The following is a 21,576-nucleotide window of genomic DNA, read 5'->3' on the forward strand; positions in this document are numbered from 1 at the left end:
TTCGCGCCTTTTACGAGAACATCACCATCAATCAATGCATCGAATCCGGGATAGAAATATACGCTTTGGTCACGGTCCTCCATATGAGGATGATGTCTCATCTGTTCATCTCTGCAAAAACCCTAGCAACTTGGCGATTCTTATAGGGACACGAGCTTTAGAATAGTGGATGATGAGCATGTGGATGGCGACCCTATTGATGACACTGATAGCGACGGTAATTCCAAGAAAAAAAACAATAAAGGTATGCTTAGTAACATTTATATTCTCGTGAACAATTTATGTTCGAAAATAGGTTTTTCTAATTCTGTTCCTGAGAATAATTTCCGAGCAAAAAAATATATTTGGTAACTGCATGAAGTTTCTATTCTCGAAATTAAAAAAGAACAGAAATGCATTCGGTATGATCTTAAAAATTTCTACTTCAAATTTTTTCATTTAATTATAAAATGTGATTTGAGACTTAATAATTCTTCACTTTTGAATAAAATTAGACTAGAAATATAGTCAAAATATATTATGATATAGAATCGGGTGACCTTAATACAATCATAAAGAAAATTACTCCTTATTAACAAAGCAAATATCGGATAGTGGTCAAGGAAATTACAGTTTATGGTTTAAGGTTTTAGGGTTTGGGTTTTAGGGTTTCGGGTTTGGAGTTTTGGGGTTTCGGGGTTTAGTGTTTCGGGTTTTGAGTTTGGGGTTTTAGGGTTTGAGGTTTGGGGTTTTAGAGTTTGAGGTTTAGGGTTTGGGTATAGGGTTTAGGGTTTAGCGTTTACGGTTTTAGGATTTAATGTTTGGGGTTTAGGGTTCGGGGTTTTGTGGTTTATGATTTGGGGTTTAGGGTTTTAGGGTTTGGGGTCTAAGGGTAGGGTTTTAGTGTTTAGGGTTTAGGTATTGAGATTTAGGGTTTAGGAATTTAGGGTTTACGGAAAAAAAATCAAGAAGCAATTTTTTTTTTACTTTTTAATTATATTCCAAATCTATTCTCTGGTCACTTTTTTATTTCGGGAAACAAAAAAATTGACTGACGTTACCAAACAAATTTTTGTTCTTTTTCTATTTCAGGGAACAAAAAAACAGAAAATCAAAGAATCTATAGTATCACCAAACAGGCTCTAAGAAAGCTATCGTTGCCCGGCTCGCCTTGGTAAGTAATGATCTAGCCGGGACTTTGTGTTATATTGTCACTCAATCATATGTCACGGGGGTACTACAGTCTTTCTCGGAAAGAAAGGAAAAGAGGTGGTCAAAGTATTTCCTCGATTGGACATTTCCTAAATCGTGTTGAAAATATACAGCTACTTTATGCTTTGTCCTAATTTTGTAGAGTAGCTAGAGCATATCTTAAGGAAGCGAATCTCCCTCTCTCAACGTGCGCACGAGTGCACAGATATACACGGAAACAAAGGAGATATGCATAAGACAAAGAGCAAACGCTTGATTAATTACGCGTCATATATGAAATGCTAATTATGATTTTCGTGTTTGAGAGGACGAACACAGTCGATACTTCCAAGTATGAATAAACCACTGTGGCAGTGGTGGCTCAAAAATGGAGCCGATGACGATAGGTTTCCTGGTTTTCGCAAGTAGAGGGTGCAACAAGAATTGAGGGGGTTGAGAGAGAGAGAGAGAGAGATTATTAGGGTTACTTTTTTTTTTTTGGTCGAAATTATTAGGGTTACTTAGTTAGGATATATACCTAGTGTGTTGTTTGTTAGGATTTTCGCATGTAGTATGAATTTAGATGTGGGTGATTAAGGAACTACTAGTGAGAGCCACATGTCCAGACAACTCTCAATTGCCGCAAGACATTTCCTCTTAGTTATTCGTCTGATCCAAGTAAATTCTTTATCTATGAAAAGCAGTACGTTGTAAACACTCCTAGCAAAAATATACCTATTCTATAATGAGCATTATCAAGTCATTTTAGTTTAGGATCACTGACACGTCCACTGCAGATGTAAATAATTTTTAACACAATCAAGCAATATGCATGCTTAGAGAGAGTTTTGTAACCGAATTCATCCACATGTCGCACGTCAATACTGAAGTGGTAAAAAAATTATTTACACCGGCAGTGGACCAAATGAAAATCCTTTAGTTTAACTCGAAAGAAGAAGGAATCTTTAGAAGTATCCATGAAGAAGAAGGAACCAATAGCCAATTCATTGAATGAGTGATGTCAAATCCCTCTATGTACATGGCGCTCATCTATGTTTGGCCTCGCGCGCCCGAAAGTGGGAACGTCGGCATAATTGAAAGGAGCATCATACGGCCATTCCCATGTATCTTACGTTCAAGTCAACCTCTTCGGATAATGGCGCTTGGCACGACCAAATGTCTCTATTTTGAGGCATAGCTAGCTGGAATCCGTAGTCCACTCAAAGCTAGTTTTGTCTTGTGACTTTATTTGATCTCCGCGAATAATTTTGACAAAGACTCGCACTAAATAAAGCGACTATAGTATGGAACTCTCGCTCGCACGCGAGATCAGTCTAGCTCAGATTGACCGAATTTTAGGATTGCGATCGATGCTCGAGTCACGCAAGACTTTAAGCTTAACCATTGAAGAAGCGAACGAATGATTGAGACAATGCACGTCGCGCACACCTTCATACATCATCATATATGTTTGCATGTGTAAGAGATCAAAAAGGACATACCGTACGATATAACCCTTGGAAACACCCTAGATGACTGTTAAAAGAGGACTCATGCTCTGTCGGCAACTCGAGCTGCTCGAGCACTCGACTCTTTGTTGTCTATCGTTCAACTTATTGTACTATGAAATCCCCGATTCACCTATCTTGAGCAAAGAGTGGATGACCAGCTGATGCCTTTGAAACCGAGCTGGCATTCCCTTTCGCATCGCATCAGTGACGAAAGACAGAAATTATTGGGCTAGTTACTAACGTCCACTCATCTAAGACGATGGCAAGACATATAAAAGTGAAAAGACTCGAAGCATATGCTTATGTTTTCTGTTGCCACTTGCATTTGTATAGCTCTAAAGCTTCAAGTGTGTTCAATACAAATTATTATCATGGCTTTAGCTAATGAAAAAGATAGCTTTATCTAACTTAACCGTGATTATCATGATGCTAAAAGTGGTGACAACATATTCCCATGAGTGGGGACCTCATCTTGATTAATCTACCTTTTTCCCTTCACAAGTCAAACAGCCGAAAAGCACTTGCAGGCAGCTAATTGCCTCGTCATATTAGAAAAGAAATAATGGACATCATCACTTAATTGAACTCTAGGCCAGATGGCACCAAGAACATAGAATGAGACGAGGAAGAATGTTTGGGAGATGAAGATGAACAAGTGAGGACAGCGGGTAATGATCGAGTAGCAAAATGTCTGTGCTAATAACGAGTGGAAAACATGACATATGAAACAAATCATTCAGACATGATTGTGGGTGTGTTTATGCGGTCGGAACACAGAGAAAGTCCAAAGAAAAGTCGTAACTTTTATCGCAACCTTTACATGACCAAGGCGACAAAAGTTGGGAGCGGTGGAGAGCGAACCTGCCCCTTCGATATTTGAAAAAATTTAAGAGAAGCAAATAAAGAAATGATAACAATAATAATAAATAATTCGACAGCAAAAAACTATTGCTAGCTACAAATTGCTCACGTCAAGATTGTAATGAAAATACATGGAGTTTTCTATATGTGTTTTTTTTTTTTGGTCAGAGAGTTTTCTATATGTGTTGGATTATGTATATATACACATTTTGACCCTTGGAGTGCAAGTCGCCCTTGGAATTTTGTGTTATCATATCCCACATATACATCATATGTAACATATTGTATAGAACCGTATCCCACATTTTTTGTACATTGACGAAGTCAAGACTTTAGTTTTTGTGGAATCAAAAGGGTAATCTCATACTGACCATTAGGCATAGATCACATAGTGTATAAATCTTCGTGGGGTCGGAATTTCGCCAAACAGGATCTACGGCGTCTCGAAATCGGGATGCCTTATCCCTTGGCCTGTCGACACTCGTAAGCCTATTCATTTCCACGCGAACTTGGTTTAATCTTACCGACAACAAGGGCACTTCACTAAATATTCTAAAGAGTTGGAAATGATATACATTTGTCATGAGCAGTTCTCGGTCGGGCAACGGGCTAAGGACTAGGTTACACTTTGCAATGATAAACGCAAGCTTTATAGCTTTATGAGAGTTCACCTAATAAAGTACTGTCGATTAACTTATTAATCTGGTGGTGCTTTGAAAAGGGGAAGCTCTCTTCTTGACTCCAACTAAATATGTCGCCTTCTTCTGTCTGTCTCCCATTTCAGCGAGGTATCGTTTGACCGAATAACTACATTCACAAGCGGCCCGACCAGCCCGAACAAAATGAAGCAACTTAAAGTAATGAATGCAATAAAGCGCTCCGAAAACCTAGTAAGAAAATCCTAACAAAAGTTGGAAACGATTGTAGTTTAAGCAGGCTGAATATGATGCGGTGTTGGGGGGTTTAATCAGAAGGCGACTCGAAGCGCGCCGGAAGAGAGTGGATTTTTTAGGCCGAAAACGGAATCGTATGCCTCCGCCTTCTGGTATTGTGATGTCAGCCTCCAAGATGACTTTCTTGTATCGTATTCGCATTATCCTTGAGTCCACCTGATTCCTAAATTATATCAATTTGAAGTCGAGGTGCGCAAATTGATGAAGTTTTTATACCTGGTTTTGGTGTTATCGTGTTAACTAGTAGGCAGCCACATGTTGAAAATTTTCGAAGTGTGATGTACATGCGACATCGGGCTGGACCGAACTGGGTTGACTCGGTCTGGGCCAACTTTGGTAGTTCCGGCGGGGCCTGGTTGCTACCTTCCTAATCCTAAGCAATAGCTTGTTCGGATCAGACCTTAGCCCAAGTTTTAGTGCATCATGCAAAATCATTTGTTCATTTCTTTCGTTTGGGGGTACTAACGGGGTATTCAACACTTTCTTTGAACGCCCGACTAATCTCTCTCTCGATTGAATACGGTAATCCGCTCCATTTGAGACCACCTTGGGCTATGGTGGAAAACGGGCCTAGCAAAAGGCACAAGGGGTGGCAATCTTGCATCTAAACCTCCTAAAATAACCTAAGCCTACATTTGGTAGTCGGGATAAAATTCGGAATAAGATAAATTTTATCCTATCCTGTATTTGGTGTCTGCCCAAAATAGGATAAAGTCGGATACAGGAGGGATATAACCCGGATAAAATTATTCCATGGGGGAGGTGGGAAAAATGTGGATAGAATTTCTAATATTCATAATAAAAAAGTTAATTTTGTCGAATAAAAAACTTGTTAAATTAATAAAATTAAAATAAGATTTGAATATAAATAATATATTAATTTTAATATAAAAAAATTCAAAATAACAAAAAAATAACAATAATTTCGTTTTTTATTTATTCTTATTTTTATTTATATATTCAAAATTTATTTATATCTTGTGATATAAATTTCATATATAAATCAATACTAATGTATTTATATTTATTCTATATTTTAGGTATATTAGTATAGCTTAGTATTTAATAAAAATTTATTAGAGAATGATGGAACGGGAAAAAAGAAATAAAAAAACAACATAATTAAAAAAGAGAGGCAAAAATAATAAAAAATAATCAAATAAAAATGAAATAAGTAAGAGTGTCGTGAGAGAGATTTTTATAATCTTCGTTTATGCAATTCTTGGGTTCATTTACACTAATATGACATTTTTAGCAAATAATGAACATGGTAAGATGTGAAAATATCCGACTTTATTTCCGTGATTCACCAAACAGTAGATAAGATAAAGCAAATCCCTTTGATTTCAAATCCTATCACAGCTAATCCTATCATGACTAGAAATCCAGACGACCAAACGCAGCCTAAGGCATTGAGTAATAAGCCCTCGTTACCGAGCTCGGCTTTTGATAATCTATCACTAACCCATATAAAATGTGCACCGTGTTGTGTTATTTCAATGGCGCAGTCTTGGCAATGATGATGCATTTCACCAAAGAGGAGCTCCTCCTCACCTATGAGAGTTAGGCCGGGCGCGAGGCGCCGGTGTCCATGCTCGATGCCCCAGTACCGGGACTGGGTCTGAAAAGGTCGAGCACAGGATCCCGGTATCCGTGCCCGGATCCCCCGGATGGGATTTGAATACCACAACTCTTGCATACCCCGAAGGCATGTGCAAGGCTAAATATCGTATACCAAAAGAGAGCCAATTTCAAACCATTACACAATTTCATTCAAAAACTCAACTAATCTGCTAGACATATAAACTGTTTTTGTCCCAAATCACCCGCCGGACGATAAACTTTGCAATTACTTATCTACGAGCACCTAGAAAACTTTGATTACTCTATTAATATAAAAGCAAGACTGGAGCCGAGAATCCTATACAAATTTTCTCTTCTCCACATTCCAATTTGTTCATTATGTATTTCCGAACTATACTCCCCAAGAAGCAAATGTATTGTGGGGCATCGTCCATTTCTGGACATCATACCGATGTCCTGTTGAGCTTTACAGGAAGAAGAAAATTGAAATAAATTACAGATCTCATTGTTATTGACATCAATGCAATTAGTTACTCAAAGCCAATGACCCTGCTGAAAAGAAGAGGGCATGGCTTATAGAGGGCAGTCCAAGATACCGGGCTCCAAAGAAGAAAGGGTCCCTAACCCTTGAGCCCTGATCCATCGAGGCTGGCCTAGATGCGCCAGTGCCCGTGCCCATGCCTAGGTCTCCGATGCTCAGGTTGGGGGTCATCGAGGCTGGACCTCGGATTATGGTGCATGTGCCTGATTTCCTGACTACTCGTATTCGACACGTTCGAACAATGGTAAAAAAAAAAGTTACTTGTAAATTATCCATGTAAGATATTCAACTCAAATTAAAATATAATAATCATTTTGACTTGTTTAATTCGGAAAAATGATTATCCATGTTATGACATGATGACGTTGATTATTACAGGGTTAATATCACGAAAAACCTCAAACCGGTACACCTGTGACGAATTTATCTCGAACTAAATTTTTAACCACCAAAAACCCCAAACTGGCATACGTGTGACAAATTTACCCTAAACTATTTTTTTGACCTTAAAAAACCCCAAAATGGTGCATTGGTGACAAATTTACCCTTTGTTAAATTGGATTAATACCCCGAAATCACAAAACCGTTAAACCTGTGACAAAAGAAATGTAAAATCCCAAACTGGTACACTCGTCAACTATCATGTATCATTTAACTCAGTAATTAGACGGTAAAATTTTACGTAAACTAATATAGGGTAAAATTATCATAGGTGTACCGGTTTGGGGTTTTTGGTGGTCAAAGTACCAGTTTGGGTTTTTCGTGGTATTAACCCGTTATTATATTTTGATTTAAGTTGAATATCTTAGGTGGACAATCCACATCGTCCACTATTCAAACTTGCGGGATTAGAAGCTAAATCAACAAATTATATTAAATTGAATCAATGGAAGAATAGCATTAGATATTTTCATACGGTCTAGGGACTAGATCGAATATCTACCAAAAGTTCAGGGATCACGTTGAATAAATTCAAAAGTTGAGGGACGAGGTTATACGTTGAGCCTAAGTTTATAGACTATTCGCGTAATTATCCAATTTAAACATAAACTACTCTTGTTTATTTGCTAAAACTATGCCGGTGAGATTTTTCGCTGTCACCCACCCGTGACGGGTTCACCCCAGTAGACTGATCACCCTGCTGCTCCAAAGTCCAAAACTTTCGCGCTCGAAAAAAAAGCCCTAACTTCTCCGATTCGCTCTCTTCTTCCCAATCGCAGATCAGCGAAAGCTTCGAGCTTCGAGCTTCTGCAATTCGGAATCGACCAGGACTGCCCTGACCAGACCCAGTTCAACCTCCGGCGATTCCGAAAACCCTCGTAAATGGATGCCAAGGACATTCTGGGACTGCCCAAAAATCAGCTCCCGATCCCTCAGGAGAAGAAGTCTAGGCCTCCGAAGGAACCTCAGAGGAAGCCCGACGGCATTTCGCGGGAGGTTTATGCGCTCACCGGCGGTTTGGCGCCTCTCATGCCGTCGATTGATGTTTCTCAATTGAAACGGCGGCCTCCTTCGGATGAGAAGGTTCGTCGAATTTCAGCTTGAGGTAGTGTAGTGTAGCGAGGTTGGGTTTGGGGTTTAAGTCCACGATTGGGCCTAGAGTAGTTATGGGATTCTAGGTGTGGCGCGTTTGTACTTAAGTATTGGGTTAAAGGGCAGAGCTTGATGTAACCATCTTGGTTTGCGTCGCGAATCATGATGTTAACACTCTCGGTAGTATATGGCGAACGATGTGTTAGTCGATATGGAGATTCTGTAGTGTCTACACGGGCTGTTCTCCCAAATGAAAGAGCTTTCTGGAATATAGATGGCACTTTCAGTTAATCCACATATTACCCATTGCTTTTGTAGAATAGAGTGATCGATCGTTCTATTCGTTATTCTGAGTTCCGGGCTTCTTTTACGTGTAATCTCTTGTATGATAATCACTTCAGAGAATTCTGCCCTTTGCTCAGATTACTTGGCAGTGGCTACCTTTCACGAATTCTGCTAGAAAGGATGATTTGCAGCTCTTCCATTGGGTAAATCTTCCTGCCTTGCCCAATTGAAAACTTTATATCGGGGTGTTGTTAGCGGTAAAAGTGCCCCTGTTTCTTGAAAATCTGCAGGTCAGAGTTGTGAATGGTGTTCCACCAACTGGTGATTATGCTTTTGCCAAATACAACAAGGTAAACCTCGTGTTGGTTGGTTACTTTCTGTATGTTCTCTGTTGAGAGGAGGTTTTTGTGTTTATGTGCCTATGTTAATGTGAAAGTTTATCAATCTGTCTCTTCATGGTTATGATTTAATTGTCATTGGTTTGAGTTTGTTCTGTTTTTGATTTGATGCAGTCTGTCAACATTATTAAGTACGCTGATGAGGAGTATGAGAAGTACTTGACTGATCCTGTAGGTACCTTCCCAAGTTTTGTCTTCTAACCTCTGAATAGATACAGTTACTCTTTACTTTTTTTTTGTTGGAATAGAATACACTCGATGCTTGTTGCACATGACTTTATCTGTTGGCTAGCTTTTCAAATTCTCCTTTCCTGACCGAGTTGTTCTACCTGTTTTCAGACATGGACCAAAGAAGAGACGGATCAATTGTTTGATTTGTGTGAAAGGTTTGATCTCCGCTTTACTGTGATAGCCGACAGGTTTCCCTCATCTCGCACAGTGGAGGAACTGAAGGATCGCTATTATAGTGGTAAGTGTGTGTTTTTGAGGTTGAGTGAAGGTCCGTTCACATTAACTTTCTAATTTTTTATTCTGATGGCTATTCTGCTGCATATGCTTAGTATCTCGTGCTCTTCTGAGTGCTAGAGCTCCTCCTGGGGATATCGCCAGTCACCCTCTTGTGAAGGTTGGTGATGAAGAATTAAGCACCTATATTTATATTTCAGGCAGTCAAGTTACATGATTACCGTGCTCATCTGTTTCTTCACGGCACAGGAACCTTACAATATGTCACAGGAAGTAGAGCGCAAACGTGCCTTGTCAATGGTCCTTTCCCAAACAAAACAGCAAGAGAGAAAAGATGCCGAGGTCATTATTTACTATTCCTTTCGACGGAAGATCAAGCAGTTCTTGACCGGTAGATTAATTGATGAGCAAGTATCAACCTTTTCTTTTGTTTCTCATTTATTCGTTGTTTTCTTAGGTACTGACTGAAGCAAAAAGGATAACAGAATCACGCATGGCTGCTAAGGTAGGTCTTAGTGCCATATTGCATATCTTTCTAGCTGTGCTTTCTGTTTTCAGGAAGAGGGCATTATAACTCTTCAGAAAGAATGAACTTAAAGAATAACACTGCTCTGGCATACAGAGGAGTATTTATTCTTACTCCAATTCTGATGTTGTGATCGTGTGATGTTTTTGTTGATGTTTCTAGTTTCTGGAGATTGCAGTTCTTAATTCTTTTTTCTTCATTTCCAGGCCCCTGAAGAGTCTGAGTTGCCTGTAGCAGCAAATATTGGTCCAGAAAATAGTCAGAGGGCTGCAGTCACTGGTGACGCTGTAACTCCTTCAAATGCTGCACTTCCCTCTGCTATCGCTGCATCATCAACATTAATGGCAGACAATGCATCTACTCTTGCTTCTCTTCGCATGGTAGGCACTGTTGGCATCTAAGATGACCTTCTTTTCCCCTTAAAAGTTCCTTTTGATTTTTTCCTATAATTTTGGTAAGTCTGCCCCAGTGAGTAGTTCACTGTTGACACTATTTCCGGTATTAAACTTTTAACGCTTTCCCACAACTCTCTGAGAAAATTTCAGCTCCGTGTGTACTTGAGAACATATGCTCTTGATCAAATGGTGCAAGCTGCAAGTGCATCTGCTGGACTTCGGACAATCAAGCGGGTTGAGCAAACTTTGCAAGAACTTGGGGTATGTTTATTTCCTCTTTCGAGGAATGGTTCCAGGAACCTTTCTTGGCAAGGGAATTACGTGTAGTCGTTATCACATAATTTCTCATTAGGATTTAAACAGAGGTACTTCCTTCTCAATGTTATGTGAATAGATTTATTGTTCATTTTTTCTGTTGCATTTAAGCCTTTGCTAGGTTTTAAATCTCCTGCGACTTGGTAATAAATTTCTAAGCTTTAGTTAGTTTCACACATTCCTCTTTCTTTTTTCAGTATTCATTTTGCGTTTTAATAGATAGCAGATTCAGCTATTGCTTTATTGTCAACAATTGTACATGATTTTCAATTCCTTCGATTTTTCAGGTGAATTTGAAACCAAAAGTTCCAACCAAAGCTGTTTGTGCAGAGCATCTTGAATTAAGGAAAGAGATATTGACTCTTCTAAATCTTCAGAAGCAGGTGATTTTTTGTGTAACCATAATTATATTCGTCTCTTTGTCTTAATCTTTTGATTTCTGAATTTTTCATGAGCAGATTACGTATCTCTAAGCTTTAGATTTTCTTTCAATCAAAAGGTCTCGCATTTTTGTTTATATCTCAGTAAAACGACATTTGCTCATTTTGTCATCAAACTCATGTATCATCTGCTGTCATGACATTTGAATTAATACAAGTAACCATGATGGCCTGGTGTAGCTGTTATTTAGTTTCCGCTGGTAATTGCATTTTGAATTTGCTTGATATGCCTGCTAATTGTACCCGGTTGCTCACCAACCATAGAATATCTGTGTTTTGATGAAATAAAAAAAATATGCCTGTGCAGCAATGAAGAATTCTTCCTTAATGTTCATTAAGGAAATTACACAAGAGAGGAACACAGATAAAGAATAATTGGATTTGTTGAGTTGGATAATTAAAAATTTGAGATTCATTAATGCACATGCCCATCTCAAATTTCAGCTTCAATATAAGGAAGCAGAGGGTACATCTTTTCAAGAGAGTCCTTACTCAGAAACACCAGGCACCCCAAAGGTCAGTATTTCATTACTTCAGCGGACTGAGATGAGATGTAGTTGAGTCACTGCAATCATTGCTTTGCATTTTCTAGCATTTTTCTAGACTGTATTCTGTATCCCACAAAAATACCGTTCTCTCTTCTTGTATGATTAAAAGTCAAATGTCTCTCTTGATAACAGCGCACGCCCCGTGGGGACCAGGATCGGCCATTTATGCCCGACCCTCTTAGTTTTGGAGGTATCTATTGGTGGTTGTTGTCAATTTTTCACTCTGTGGAACCTTTTGTTGTTTCCTATTACTAGTCTCCTGAGATCAACCTCTGCAAGTGAACCCTAGACCTGTAGCTTGAAATGATTGAATTCAGATACATGAACGAATTGCAGGTGATAGATTTGGCAAAAGGGACCAGAAACGCAAGGTAACCAGGTTCTCCTATTGAGTTAAAGATCTACTCGTTCTTGTACAATGTCCAGTGCCTAATGTCATTATTCTTTTCCCTTTATAATAAATTTGGCCTCTTCAGGCACCTGGAAGAACATCAGAAGCTGCACAATCCCCATCTCAATCTAAAAGGCCTCGCAAGATGAAGGCTTCTGACATCTAGTTGTGGGATGATTGAGTTTTGGGCTATTGGTAACAGTGGCCTGCGGCATGATGGTTTGGCGCAAACTGTATGCTTCCCCAGATTCCTGGTCAACGACTAAGCACGGAAAGCAGATGCAACTCCCTCAAGATTGCTTCTTTTCGTCGGATTTGGAGTTGAGCAGAAGCTTAGACCAATGCTGAGCTTTTCCTGGAATTAGACGGGTACACATGACAATTACTCATCAATGTTCGGGTGCCCGTCTCGAGCATGAAAATTCTGCTTCCTTAGCTGACATTATGTATATATAGAGTGACCTTGGTGGTGATCTTTTGCGGATGAGGGGTTTTTCCCATCAGCATCATCTTTCTCTGGAATAGATGAAGCAGGCTTCAATTTCAATAGGCGAAGACTTATTATTGGGAGATGCCTGCTGCTTTTTGTTTCGAAGCAGAGGGGTCTCGAAATGGAGGAACTGTTGTGTATGTATAAGATGCATGTAAACTTTGCTGGTCCGAATCAGATCATCTGATTTGAGCCGAATCAAGCATGTTTTGTAAGGCCCCGGTTAACCAATTATTGTGCACTACAGATGGTATCTTCTAGAGTGACCTCACATCGTGACGGTGGCATGTGGAGTGATAAAAGAAGCCGATCGGAAGTTGGCTAATCCTTGTCGAGAATGCAGGATCTATCCTTGTAATGTAAATTTCAATATCGACAGCCATCCCAGATTGTCATTGCTCCATAAATATTTATCTGGGAACCATTGTCTTCAATCTAAGTGAACACATAATTCTTTTTACAACGATGCTGCTAGCTCTTAGTATATTTATAAATAGGGTCCATTTATTTAGATAATGTCACGTATCATTTAGATAAGTCGGCGTTTGTACAAAAAAAAAATATATTTCCATCACTGACGGAATGGGCCTGGAAAAAAAGGATTGTTCATCTTAAAACATCCCAAAGCGCTGCTATTTGGTCCATCACCATTATGCAATCTCTCATCGCTTTTGGTTCCTCTTGCTTCCCTCACTCTCACTCTCCTTGTACTCAGCTGCAAAATCTCAGACGTTTTGTCCCCAGAACTCGCTGCGGCTCGAACGAAGACCGAAGCACTGTGACCGGAAGCAAACTCAGCATCGCTTGGCCGCTCTCCATCTCCCTCTTCGGTTCAGGCTTCTTTCTGGGTACTCTCATCGATGGACTCCACTCGAGGGTCAATCTCGTCGTCTACGAAAATGGGTCAATCGATCTTGGCCCTCTCCACACGAACATCTGGGTAAAAAAAGCCCATTCATTATATGTTTTGCTCTAATCTCGACTCATTAGCATTGGGCAGAATTTTCTCTCTCTCTCTCTCTCTCGCTCTTACTTCGGCATGGATTATGACTTGTGGGGTATGTAATTTTAGGTCCCTCCATTGCTGGGGTTGTTCTATTGCACTGTTGGGTTGCTTCTGCTGTACTTGGATGAGAGAACTTCTTCAAAGGCTTCGCAAGGGAGTTTGGAGAAAACAGTTGCTTCACTGGTGTGAGTGTCCACCACAAAATTTGATTTAAATTTTGCCAAAAGATGAGGGGAGAAGAAAAATCATTGGTCCTGATATGATGATTGATGACTGGAGCGGTTTCTGATTGCGGGGGTTTGTTTCATGATGTTGATGAATTCAGAGCACTGGTGGGTTTCATTGAATTGAGCGCTGAGCTGTACAAAGCTGGAGTGGCAGACAACGTTGAGGCATACATTCTGTTTGCAGTCGCTGAGTTAATATGGTTGTCCCTGGACAGAAGTTGGTTTGGTTTTGCCTTTGCTTGCGTTGTTGGTGTTGCCTGCCCGTTGGCTGAGATTCCTCTCATGAAGTAATGGTCTTTTAGTTCAATTCATAACTTATGTTGGAATTGTTCAATTTCTTTTGCATGCTTTACTTGTTACCCTTAACAGTGAAAATTAATGGTATTCTAAAATGATTGTACATTGATTAGTTTTTTTCTTGGCTAAATCTCTCAGGTTCTTTAACCTCTGGTATTACCCACAAGCAAATGTTGAAATCCTTGGTCAGGTAATCTTGTAGACGCCCTCATTCACCTGCTATCCGCAAATATGACTAATGAAAACATAAATGAACGTATAACAACAGTATCAGAGAGGTGTCTGGTTTTACTTGCTGTGTTGTTTCTGTGCGTTTTGCATTGCAGGGGTTAGTGACTTGGACAATCACTTGCTACTTCGTTTACACTCCGTTTCTGAAGAATCTGTCCCGTTGGTTGAGGTCTGTGATTTCTTCTCGTTATTCGGTGGACAAGTCTTCCTAGAGGAAATGCATTTTTCTTCACTCGCAAGAATCAAAGAGAACATTCTATTATGCCAACTGAACCAACATACTTCAGCTTGGTGGGCTGGTTAAGGTCATTTCCATTTCTGTCGTCCCAAAAGCCATGAGGACTTGGAGCACTGATCTGAGAAGAGTATTATTTACTCTTTATCTTATCTACTTGTATATATTAAGCAAACCAAAAAAACTGACTTTATATTGCATAAGCTCTATAAATTCACGAATTGAATGAAGTGAATCTTGTTCTGTTTTGTTCACGTTGTTTTTCAATTCCTGAACATACTGATCTCTAATACTCATAAGTAGGTGAGATTTGTTACTTTATGTCAATGACTGCAATAAGCTCCAGAGCAAAGGATTGTCTAGTAGTTATAGGGGGGCGATTTTGCTCATGTTAGGTGTGTTCTGAATTGCTGGTTCATGGACTATAGACAGGTAAACTGATTTTCATGTCAGCTGAATTATTTGACTTTGTTATGTGATCTTTGCCTAATAGTTCAAGATCTCTAACATAAGAGACATCATGGCTGTATTAGTAGCCACCTTGTCTAGAAGCACGAAAATTGTGAGTTTGAATCGTCAGATTGTTCTGTGTCACATTCTCTTTTCACCCAATTGCGAGTTTCCTTTAGTTGGTTTGAACTGCTCTTTCATCTGCCTATATTAGGTTGGCATGCATCAAGCTTTCATCGTCGTATCATTATCATCATGAAGTGTGTTGAAGTACAGAACGCAAAAGATTGCAAAGATCTCATAAGTATGTTCAGAAGGCATCCTATATTTACTTTAGTTTCTTAGACTTTAAGGTGTAGAGTGCAGGTTTTCTGAAAAGGGTGCAAAGCGCATATTTTCGGAAGTACTAATTGCAAAAAGTAGGATGAGAGAGAATTAAGGATGGTTTATGATATTTTTCTGAAGTATATAAATCCCGTCATCTTCTAATATAGCTTCAAGATTCAAGAACTTACAATAGTACACATCACAAGTGAGAAACATTAGCAGGCTAAGCAACAAAAATCATTTAAATCCGAAGTACGATAGCAATGCATATCTGATATTAGGTGAAATCTACTGGAGTAACAGTACCGATAGCCTTTAAACTTTCACATGATGAACGATGTTGTATTTGAACTTTATTCTAGCTCAATGGGGTTCTCAACTTTGTTAAAATATTACTCGGTATGGCTTTCATTTGAACATACTCAAGTATCACTAGGCTTTTAGCTAACGTAGGCTGCTCCGTCGTTATCAAACCAATGTCATGACTCATTAGATTGATTGTCGAATGTGCTTTTGTTCCCAAAATAGACTCGGGAATCCCATTTTACTTGCGAAGAGTCTCGAGAATTAAGACCCTAAATTGTATCTTTCTGCCACCGGAAAAAACGCGATGAATGTCGAAATATGAAAGCTACATCCTCTTGATGGCGTAGTGCATCACTGTCGACACCACCCTTTCTTGTTACCAACATAGTCGAACATATTCCAAGACAACATTGAACGTGGGATGAAGATTAAAAAGTTCAAGTACCGGTGAAGTCATGCAAGTGAAGTAAAGCAGGCAATGCTGCGCTTTGTATTGAAGGTGAATAGATAAGGCCAGATAGTGACTATGTTTGTGTGTGTGTGTCAGAGAGAGAGAGAGAGAGTTGGGGCAACTGATCCTCTCTCTTGTAGAAGCACACTCTGGAATCAAGTGTATCCAATTATTTCAGGCTCACAGGTTGGTGATGGGGACGATCACACAGATATCGCCAACAGTTGCAATGTACGTCCTCCGCATGAGCCATTGAGTCTATACATCGGCGAGACCTACTCGATCGTGACCGCTGATTATGCGGACTCGATGACCAATATATAATAGCCTAAACATAGTAATGACCCTTTGATCCGCCATTCATGCACTTGCACTTTGCAGATTCAGAGACAACTTGCAGAAAAGATAGATGACAGTGGGACAGCGACCCATCAAGGTCAAGAGGATGCTCATTTTGAAGTCTAGGCATGTTATAAGATAAAAAAACTATCGAGTAGTACACCTGTTAATGTAATACATGTTTGTAAGGACCTCTAGTATGGCTAGTATTTGATCGACAACCCCCATAACTTCTAGTTTAGTTGGACTCGCTTGGTCCAGTAAGGAACAAGCGAAAACCGAACGAGTCAAATGAAAGAACTCGACCCCAATGGAGAGGCATGTTCCTTTTTTATAATGATTGACCAGTCGATCGCAGAAAGAAAATCATTGGCTCTATGGGAATTTCGAATGTCTTTTCCCAGTAGTGCGAACCTTTGCCTGTGATATAGAGTATGAAGCTTATAGAGTTGAACTATACTGGCTCATCGCTTTGGTCCAGCCACCCCTCATGACAATCTGATTTTCGAGTCTTATGCAAGGGGACTTTTCGACACACCCCTACGCCATTGAGGTCTTCATATGGCATCTAAATTGACAATTCATATTTTTGGAGGACCTAATGCATCCATCTCAGTAGAAATATCATCGATCGAAGACTAAAGTCAGCAAATACCGTATGCGCACTCAAATTGTATGGCATAGCGTCATCAGCAATGATCGACACCCTACCATTTTTTTTGCTCACACCCTACCATTAACTCGTGGTTATATGCGTAGATCCATTCAAGGTTGGACATTGGGGTTGTGGTACCCAAAAGTGATCCTATACCGTCTGGAATGGGGTTTGTGAGGGATAAGACCGGGGTTGGGAACTGAATCATGCTTATGGGCAAGCGTTTGAAGTGCTTATTTTACTTTGCTGAAGAAATATAGTATCCAGTGCTATATGTTCCTGAGCATATAGCAGCTTTGTTAATTCAAGTAGTTGACTATGATCAAAGCCTATTATGCACAATATCCTTGTCCAAGATCAAAAGCCGACATCAGTGGATTTATGTCCTCAAACTTATAACCAGTCAAGCAGGTTGATCAGCAATCTGGAATGTAATTATACCCAAATTCAGAATATAGTGTCCTCCGGCTGCAACGGGTTGAGAAATTTTACACTATTCTACATGGACGAGTTAGGAAAACTGAACATGTCAATATTCTTATCTTATTTCTGGGTGTATCTAGGAAAACATTTCAAAGCAGTTTTAAACCTGTGTTTATTAGTTAAAGAAATTCGGATAGTCAAAAACAACCTTAATTTCAGGGTATGGCGATTCCAACATTAGCTCATTGGTAGGTGGCCGAAAGGTAATGAAATGAAGGTCAAAATGTTCGGTGAGCAATGACTAGCTGTGTATATGCAAACCCATCTCTAGCAGTGAGTCATCTTATCTTATAACTTATCCTAAAAGAGACATAGTCATTTCTCGGACAGAAAGTTATCTACGTGATCAACCGAATCCGAGGTATTATGCTTCAATTTCCAAAATTTGTTGTGTTGATGCGGTAAATGTTTAGATGTGTAACCTATGTTTCTGGCAAATGTTTGCAGCAAATGAAAGGGAAAAACTTTAGTGGTACAAATGTCACAGCATTCACTATATACAGAAAATAATGACTGAGGAAACTTTGCTAGTTTAGTCATGCAACAGTCATACTGTGTCAAGACTCGTAAGAGTCCTTTTCTTATCACCTATACCGTATACTAAAAACAGAAAATTCCAATAGAAAGCAAAAGGAAAAAAAAATAAAATCATACTGTAAAGGGCAAAACATCCCATAAAACCCTAATCTTTTTTTCCTTTGTCATATGCAAACACCTAACCAAGTACCCATCTGGAAGTATTATCAATCCAACATTACAGATCACCAAAAACGAAGAAAAGCTTATAATAATGGGGTCATTAAAATGGTCACACGTTAAAATCTATAATTTCTTCTTTTTTTTTGCCTTTTCTTTTTATCAATTTCTATTGCTAGCAATCCCTTCATTACCGGCCAAGATCAAGTACTTATCCTTCCTTGTGAGCCTTGTGCACTCAAACCCCAAAGCCTTACCAATCACCTCCTGCACATAATTTGCCTTATCAAACCTTGTCGTCTTCTCACTCTCATGACATTCATTACTATCACAATTATTCCAAACCCCAGAAGAAACCACCACCTTCTCAAGCAACCGTAGGCTGTAACTCGGGTTTGGGTTCAAGAAAAAGAAGAGCGGATCGAAGCACTTGAGCCCGCCTGCGGTCGTGCCGTGGAACATGCCGACGTGCACGTCGAGTGCCACAGGGACTACCTGGTCACTCATCTCCGAGAACAATGGGCTGAACCGGAGCAGATAGGGCTCTCGGCACGTTGTCCCCTCGGGGCAAATGACCAGGTCACCTCGTTGAAGAAGCTCCCCCATCGTTGCCGCGTCTTTGTCCCGGTTCCGTGTCAAGCGCACCGTCTTGATCGGGGACAAGATCTCCGACACCCGGCTGAGGCTGTAGGTGACGGCGGTGAAATTCCTCTTGAGGGTGAATGAGAGGCAGAGAGGGTCTAGGAGTGTCCTGTGGTTGCAAACATAGAGAAGGCCTTTGGTCCTTTTAGGTTTAGTTTGATAGTTGTCAATGTTGTTGTTGTTGGTGTTGGTGTTGTCTAGGGTTGTGGGGAGTGATACAGTGAAGTGGAGACCAGAGAAGGCTAGGAGCGCGATGGAGAGAGTGAACGGTAGGAATATGCCAATGATGGCTCTCAAGAGGGAAAGGCAGAGGCCAAACGGGAGCCACATGAAGATGGCTAGGGCTGAGATTGGGGTGGGTTTTAGGGCTAATCTTCCATCATGGAAGATGAGTGGCTTTGGGTAGTTTTCTCTTGGGAGGTGATGCCAGCTTCTCTTGTCTGATTTGCTCACTAGGTATAGTTCCTATGGAAAAAGAAAAGCAAAAGAAGACTTGACATTAGATTATAATCTATTTACGTATGGACAAAAGTATACCCAGGTTCTTGGATGCGCATAAGCACCGTATTTATTGGTGAGTTTTTAGAAAGTATGACAATTTGCTTGTGTTAGGACAATATGGAAATATTAATGCAAGAGAAAGCGATGGAACATGTGAAATGGAATGTCTCAACAATGACAGATTCGTGTGGAAATATATACGGTTACGATTTGTGCATAGTTTCAAGCCTATAGTCTATGAAAGGAGCATTTCAAGACGATGAACCCGTCATGGCATATATGGCTAACTAGAGTAGATTATGTCCATGCAACTTAATAGATACGAAGTTTTGACTGAATCAAAACAGCTATGATGGAATTGATTCTAAAGTGAACAGTTGATGATAAAGAAATATGACAATACCACGTGATCTAACGACCACTCTGAAAGACTAATCAATGAGCAAGAGGGAGAGAGGCGATGGCGACCATTGCTGGGATGGTCTTCGTCGCCTTGAACTGCAACAGTATGCAAAATCTCCTAATTATGGTAACTATATCGAAGTGGTGGTGGTTGTCTTCAGATCTTGTCAAATTGAGATAGGAGAAACTATGCGAGACGACGACGACCACGGGTTGCCGTTACCTACAGACCGCGACCAACCCCTTGGTTGAGAGAGAGAGAGAGAGAGAGAGCTCTTTGACCACTCACCTTGCATCTTGAGAACAAAGGATCATGTTGGAGGGACTTCTTGTAGCTGCTAATGCCAATGAGACCACATTGTGAAGATGTCTCCTTCCCAAGCATCTCCTCCAACTCATCAACCACACTCCGCCTCTTCCTCTCCATAAGCCCCACATAATACCCACACACCACCTTAAGCTCCCTCCCAACCACCATGTCAACCTCCATATAATCCCTCAAGAAGCTCTCAACCATCACTTGTGGAAGCCCACTCACTCCCACTCTCTTCCCTCCGCTCTTCTTCACCATCTCAAACCCTTCCAAACCCACATCCTTAAGCAAGAACTTTGGCAAAACAGCACTCCCCACCCTAAAACTTTCTTTTTTTAACCCAAAGAAGCAAACCAGGACCATTACCTCCAATCCTAGCTCAGCACCAGAAAACCCTAAAAATGGGTATGTCATAAGAAGCAAGAGCGCCCTCATGAGGCCCCCTGCTTCGAAGGCCACGAGCATGAAGTAAGGGAACAAAGAGCAGGACCTTAGCAAAGCCCCTTCGACATCGAACACGATGGTTTGGTCGTGTAGGCCTTGCCTGCGAGCAAGAGAGTGTGATCTCTGGTACTTAGAAAAATTCGCATGAGCGACGACGTTACTTCCGCTCCGGTGGAGGACTCTCGCGGTCCTGAGCTTCCCTAGGACGAGGCGATAGAGGAAGAATGCGAGTGACATGAAGAACACTTCAGGGAACATATTTTGGGCTCTCCCTAATAACGTTACAGTTGATAAAGTGAGAGAAATATTGTGTTCTGGTGTCTGAAGGGGAAGGTCCTTCATATATAAAAAGGTTTGATGTCGAGATAACCTTTTCTCTGTATATTATAACATTGCCCTCTTTGTTATTTTTCAAGAACTTCCTCCATTTGCCAGCTCATTGGTTCTTTCCTTGTGGTTTCGTAGTTACGGCCTACTTGGGGCTCTTAATTATTGGCCTAAGTTGTTGTAATATAAGTCAAAATTGGCGACTTGCCCGCTGTTCTTCCGTATATGCTCCACGTGACGAGAGAAAGTATTCTGCCGCATTCCTTGCACCGCTAACATGCAAAAGCAAAGCTAATGAACCGGCGGATTGAAATCACATTGTGTGCTGAATTTCGAAGAGAAAATGTATACGTCTTGATTGATTTGTTTTTCCACGCGCCAATGAAACGTGACCGAGCGGCAGATGCTTAAAGATGTGTGTCTCGGGTGCTAGGCCCATTCCTCATGATGTTAATCGATGCCTAAGATACTTCAAAAGCATGCAAATTGGGTGCCAAGTTTGGTACTCACACGTTTGTCCAAAAAAGATAGTAAACTATTGAAACTTTCATCCATACCGAGTTTCCAAACGTTGAGTCTTTGAAGTATTTAGAACTGTATAGTCGACTCGTACGTCATGTGTAAAATGGGTTGGGAATAAAGAATGCATCACTGTTGGCAACACTACTAATCGCAATCGAGTGCGAACATGACAATTCTTGGGGAAAAGTGCCAAAAAAGTCCTAAACCTTTTGCATTAGTGCCAATTTAGTCCTAAACCTTTTTTTTGGTGCCAATTCAGTCCTAAACCTTTTGCATTGGTGCCAATTTAGTCCTAAACCTTTTTTTTTTGGTGCCA

At 40.3% G+C, this 21,576-nt stretch overlaps 3 protein-coding genes across 4 annotated transcripts; 2 read left to right on the plus strand and 1 right to left on the minus strand.

The window, feature by feature from the left end:
- The first annotated feature begins 7,717 nt into the window (after positions 1–7,717).
- On the plus strand, positions 7,718–12,637 carry LOC115673508 (SWR1-complex protein 4-like). 2 transcript variants are annotated; one of them, XM_056314795.1, is made up of 15 exons: positions 7,718–8,144; positions 8,555–8,641; positions 8,729–8,788; positions 8,951–9,007; positions 9,176–9,305; positions 9,397–9,461; positions 9,551–9,643; positions 9,759–9,806; positions 10,034–10,207; positions 10,373–10,483; positions 10,825–10,920; positions 11,422–11,493; positions 11,658–11,715; positions 11,862–11,896; positions 12,002–12,637. In XM_056314795.1, the coding sequence occupies exons 1-15, from the start codon at positions 7,944–7,946 to the stop codon at positions 12,080–12,082; spliced, it is 1,368 nt and encodes a 455-aa protein (XP_056170770.1). In that variant the 5' UTR covers positions 7,718–7,943; the 3' UTR covers positions 12,083–12,637. The 2 variants fall into 2 exon arrangements, with proteins under 2 accessions (XP_056170770.1, XP_030451562.2); XM_030595702.2 differs by having other exon boundaries at positions 7,719–8,144; positions 8,576–8,641.
- A 307-nt stretch (positions 12,638–12,944) lies between these two features.
- LOC115673574 (uncharacterized) lies at positions 12,945–14,187 on the plus strand. Its single transcript, XM_030595787.2, has 4 exons — positions 12,945–13,346; positions 13,479–13,597; positions 13,738–13,926; positions 14,075–14,187. Exons 1-4 carry the CDS (start codon positions 13,059–13,061, stop codon positions 14,136–14,138), a joined length of 660 nt encoding a protein of 219 aa, XP_030451647.2. The 5' UTR covers positions 12,945–13,058; the 3' UTR covers positions 14,139–14,187.
- A 3,835-nt stretch (positions 14,188–18,022) lies between these two features.
- Positions 18,023–20,697, minus strand: LOC115673507 (probable glycerol-3-phosphate acyltransferase 3). The gene is made up of 2 exons (XM_030595701.2): positions 19,944–20,697; positions 18,023–19,216 (listed from the first exon to the last, which is right to left on the minus strand). Exons 1-2 carry the CDS (start codon positions 20,667–20,669, stop codon positions 18,272–18,274), a joined length of 1,671 nt encoding a protein of 556 aa, XP_030451561.2. The 5' UTR covers positions 20,670–20,697; the 3' UTR covers positions 18,023–18,271.
- Positions 20,698–21,576: the final 879 nt, after the last annotated feature.

Source organism: Syzygium oleosum, unplaced genomic scaffold, assembly GCF_021117445.2.
Source record: "Syzygium oleosum isolate NSW1041296 unplaced genomic scaffold, Sole_v2.1 Sole_v2.09, whole genome shotgun sequence".
Lineage (NCBI taxonomy): Eukaryota > Viridiplantae > Streptophyta > Magnoliopsida > Myrtales > Myrtaceae > Syzygium > Syzygium oleosum.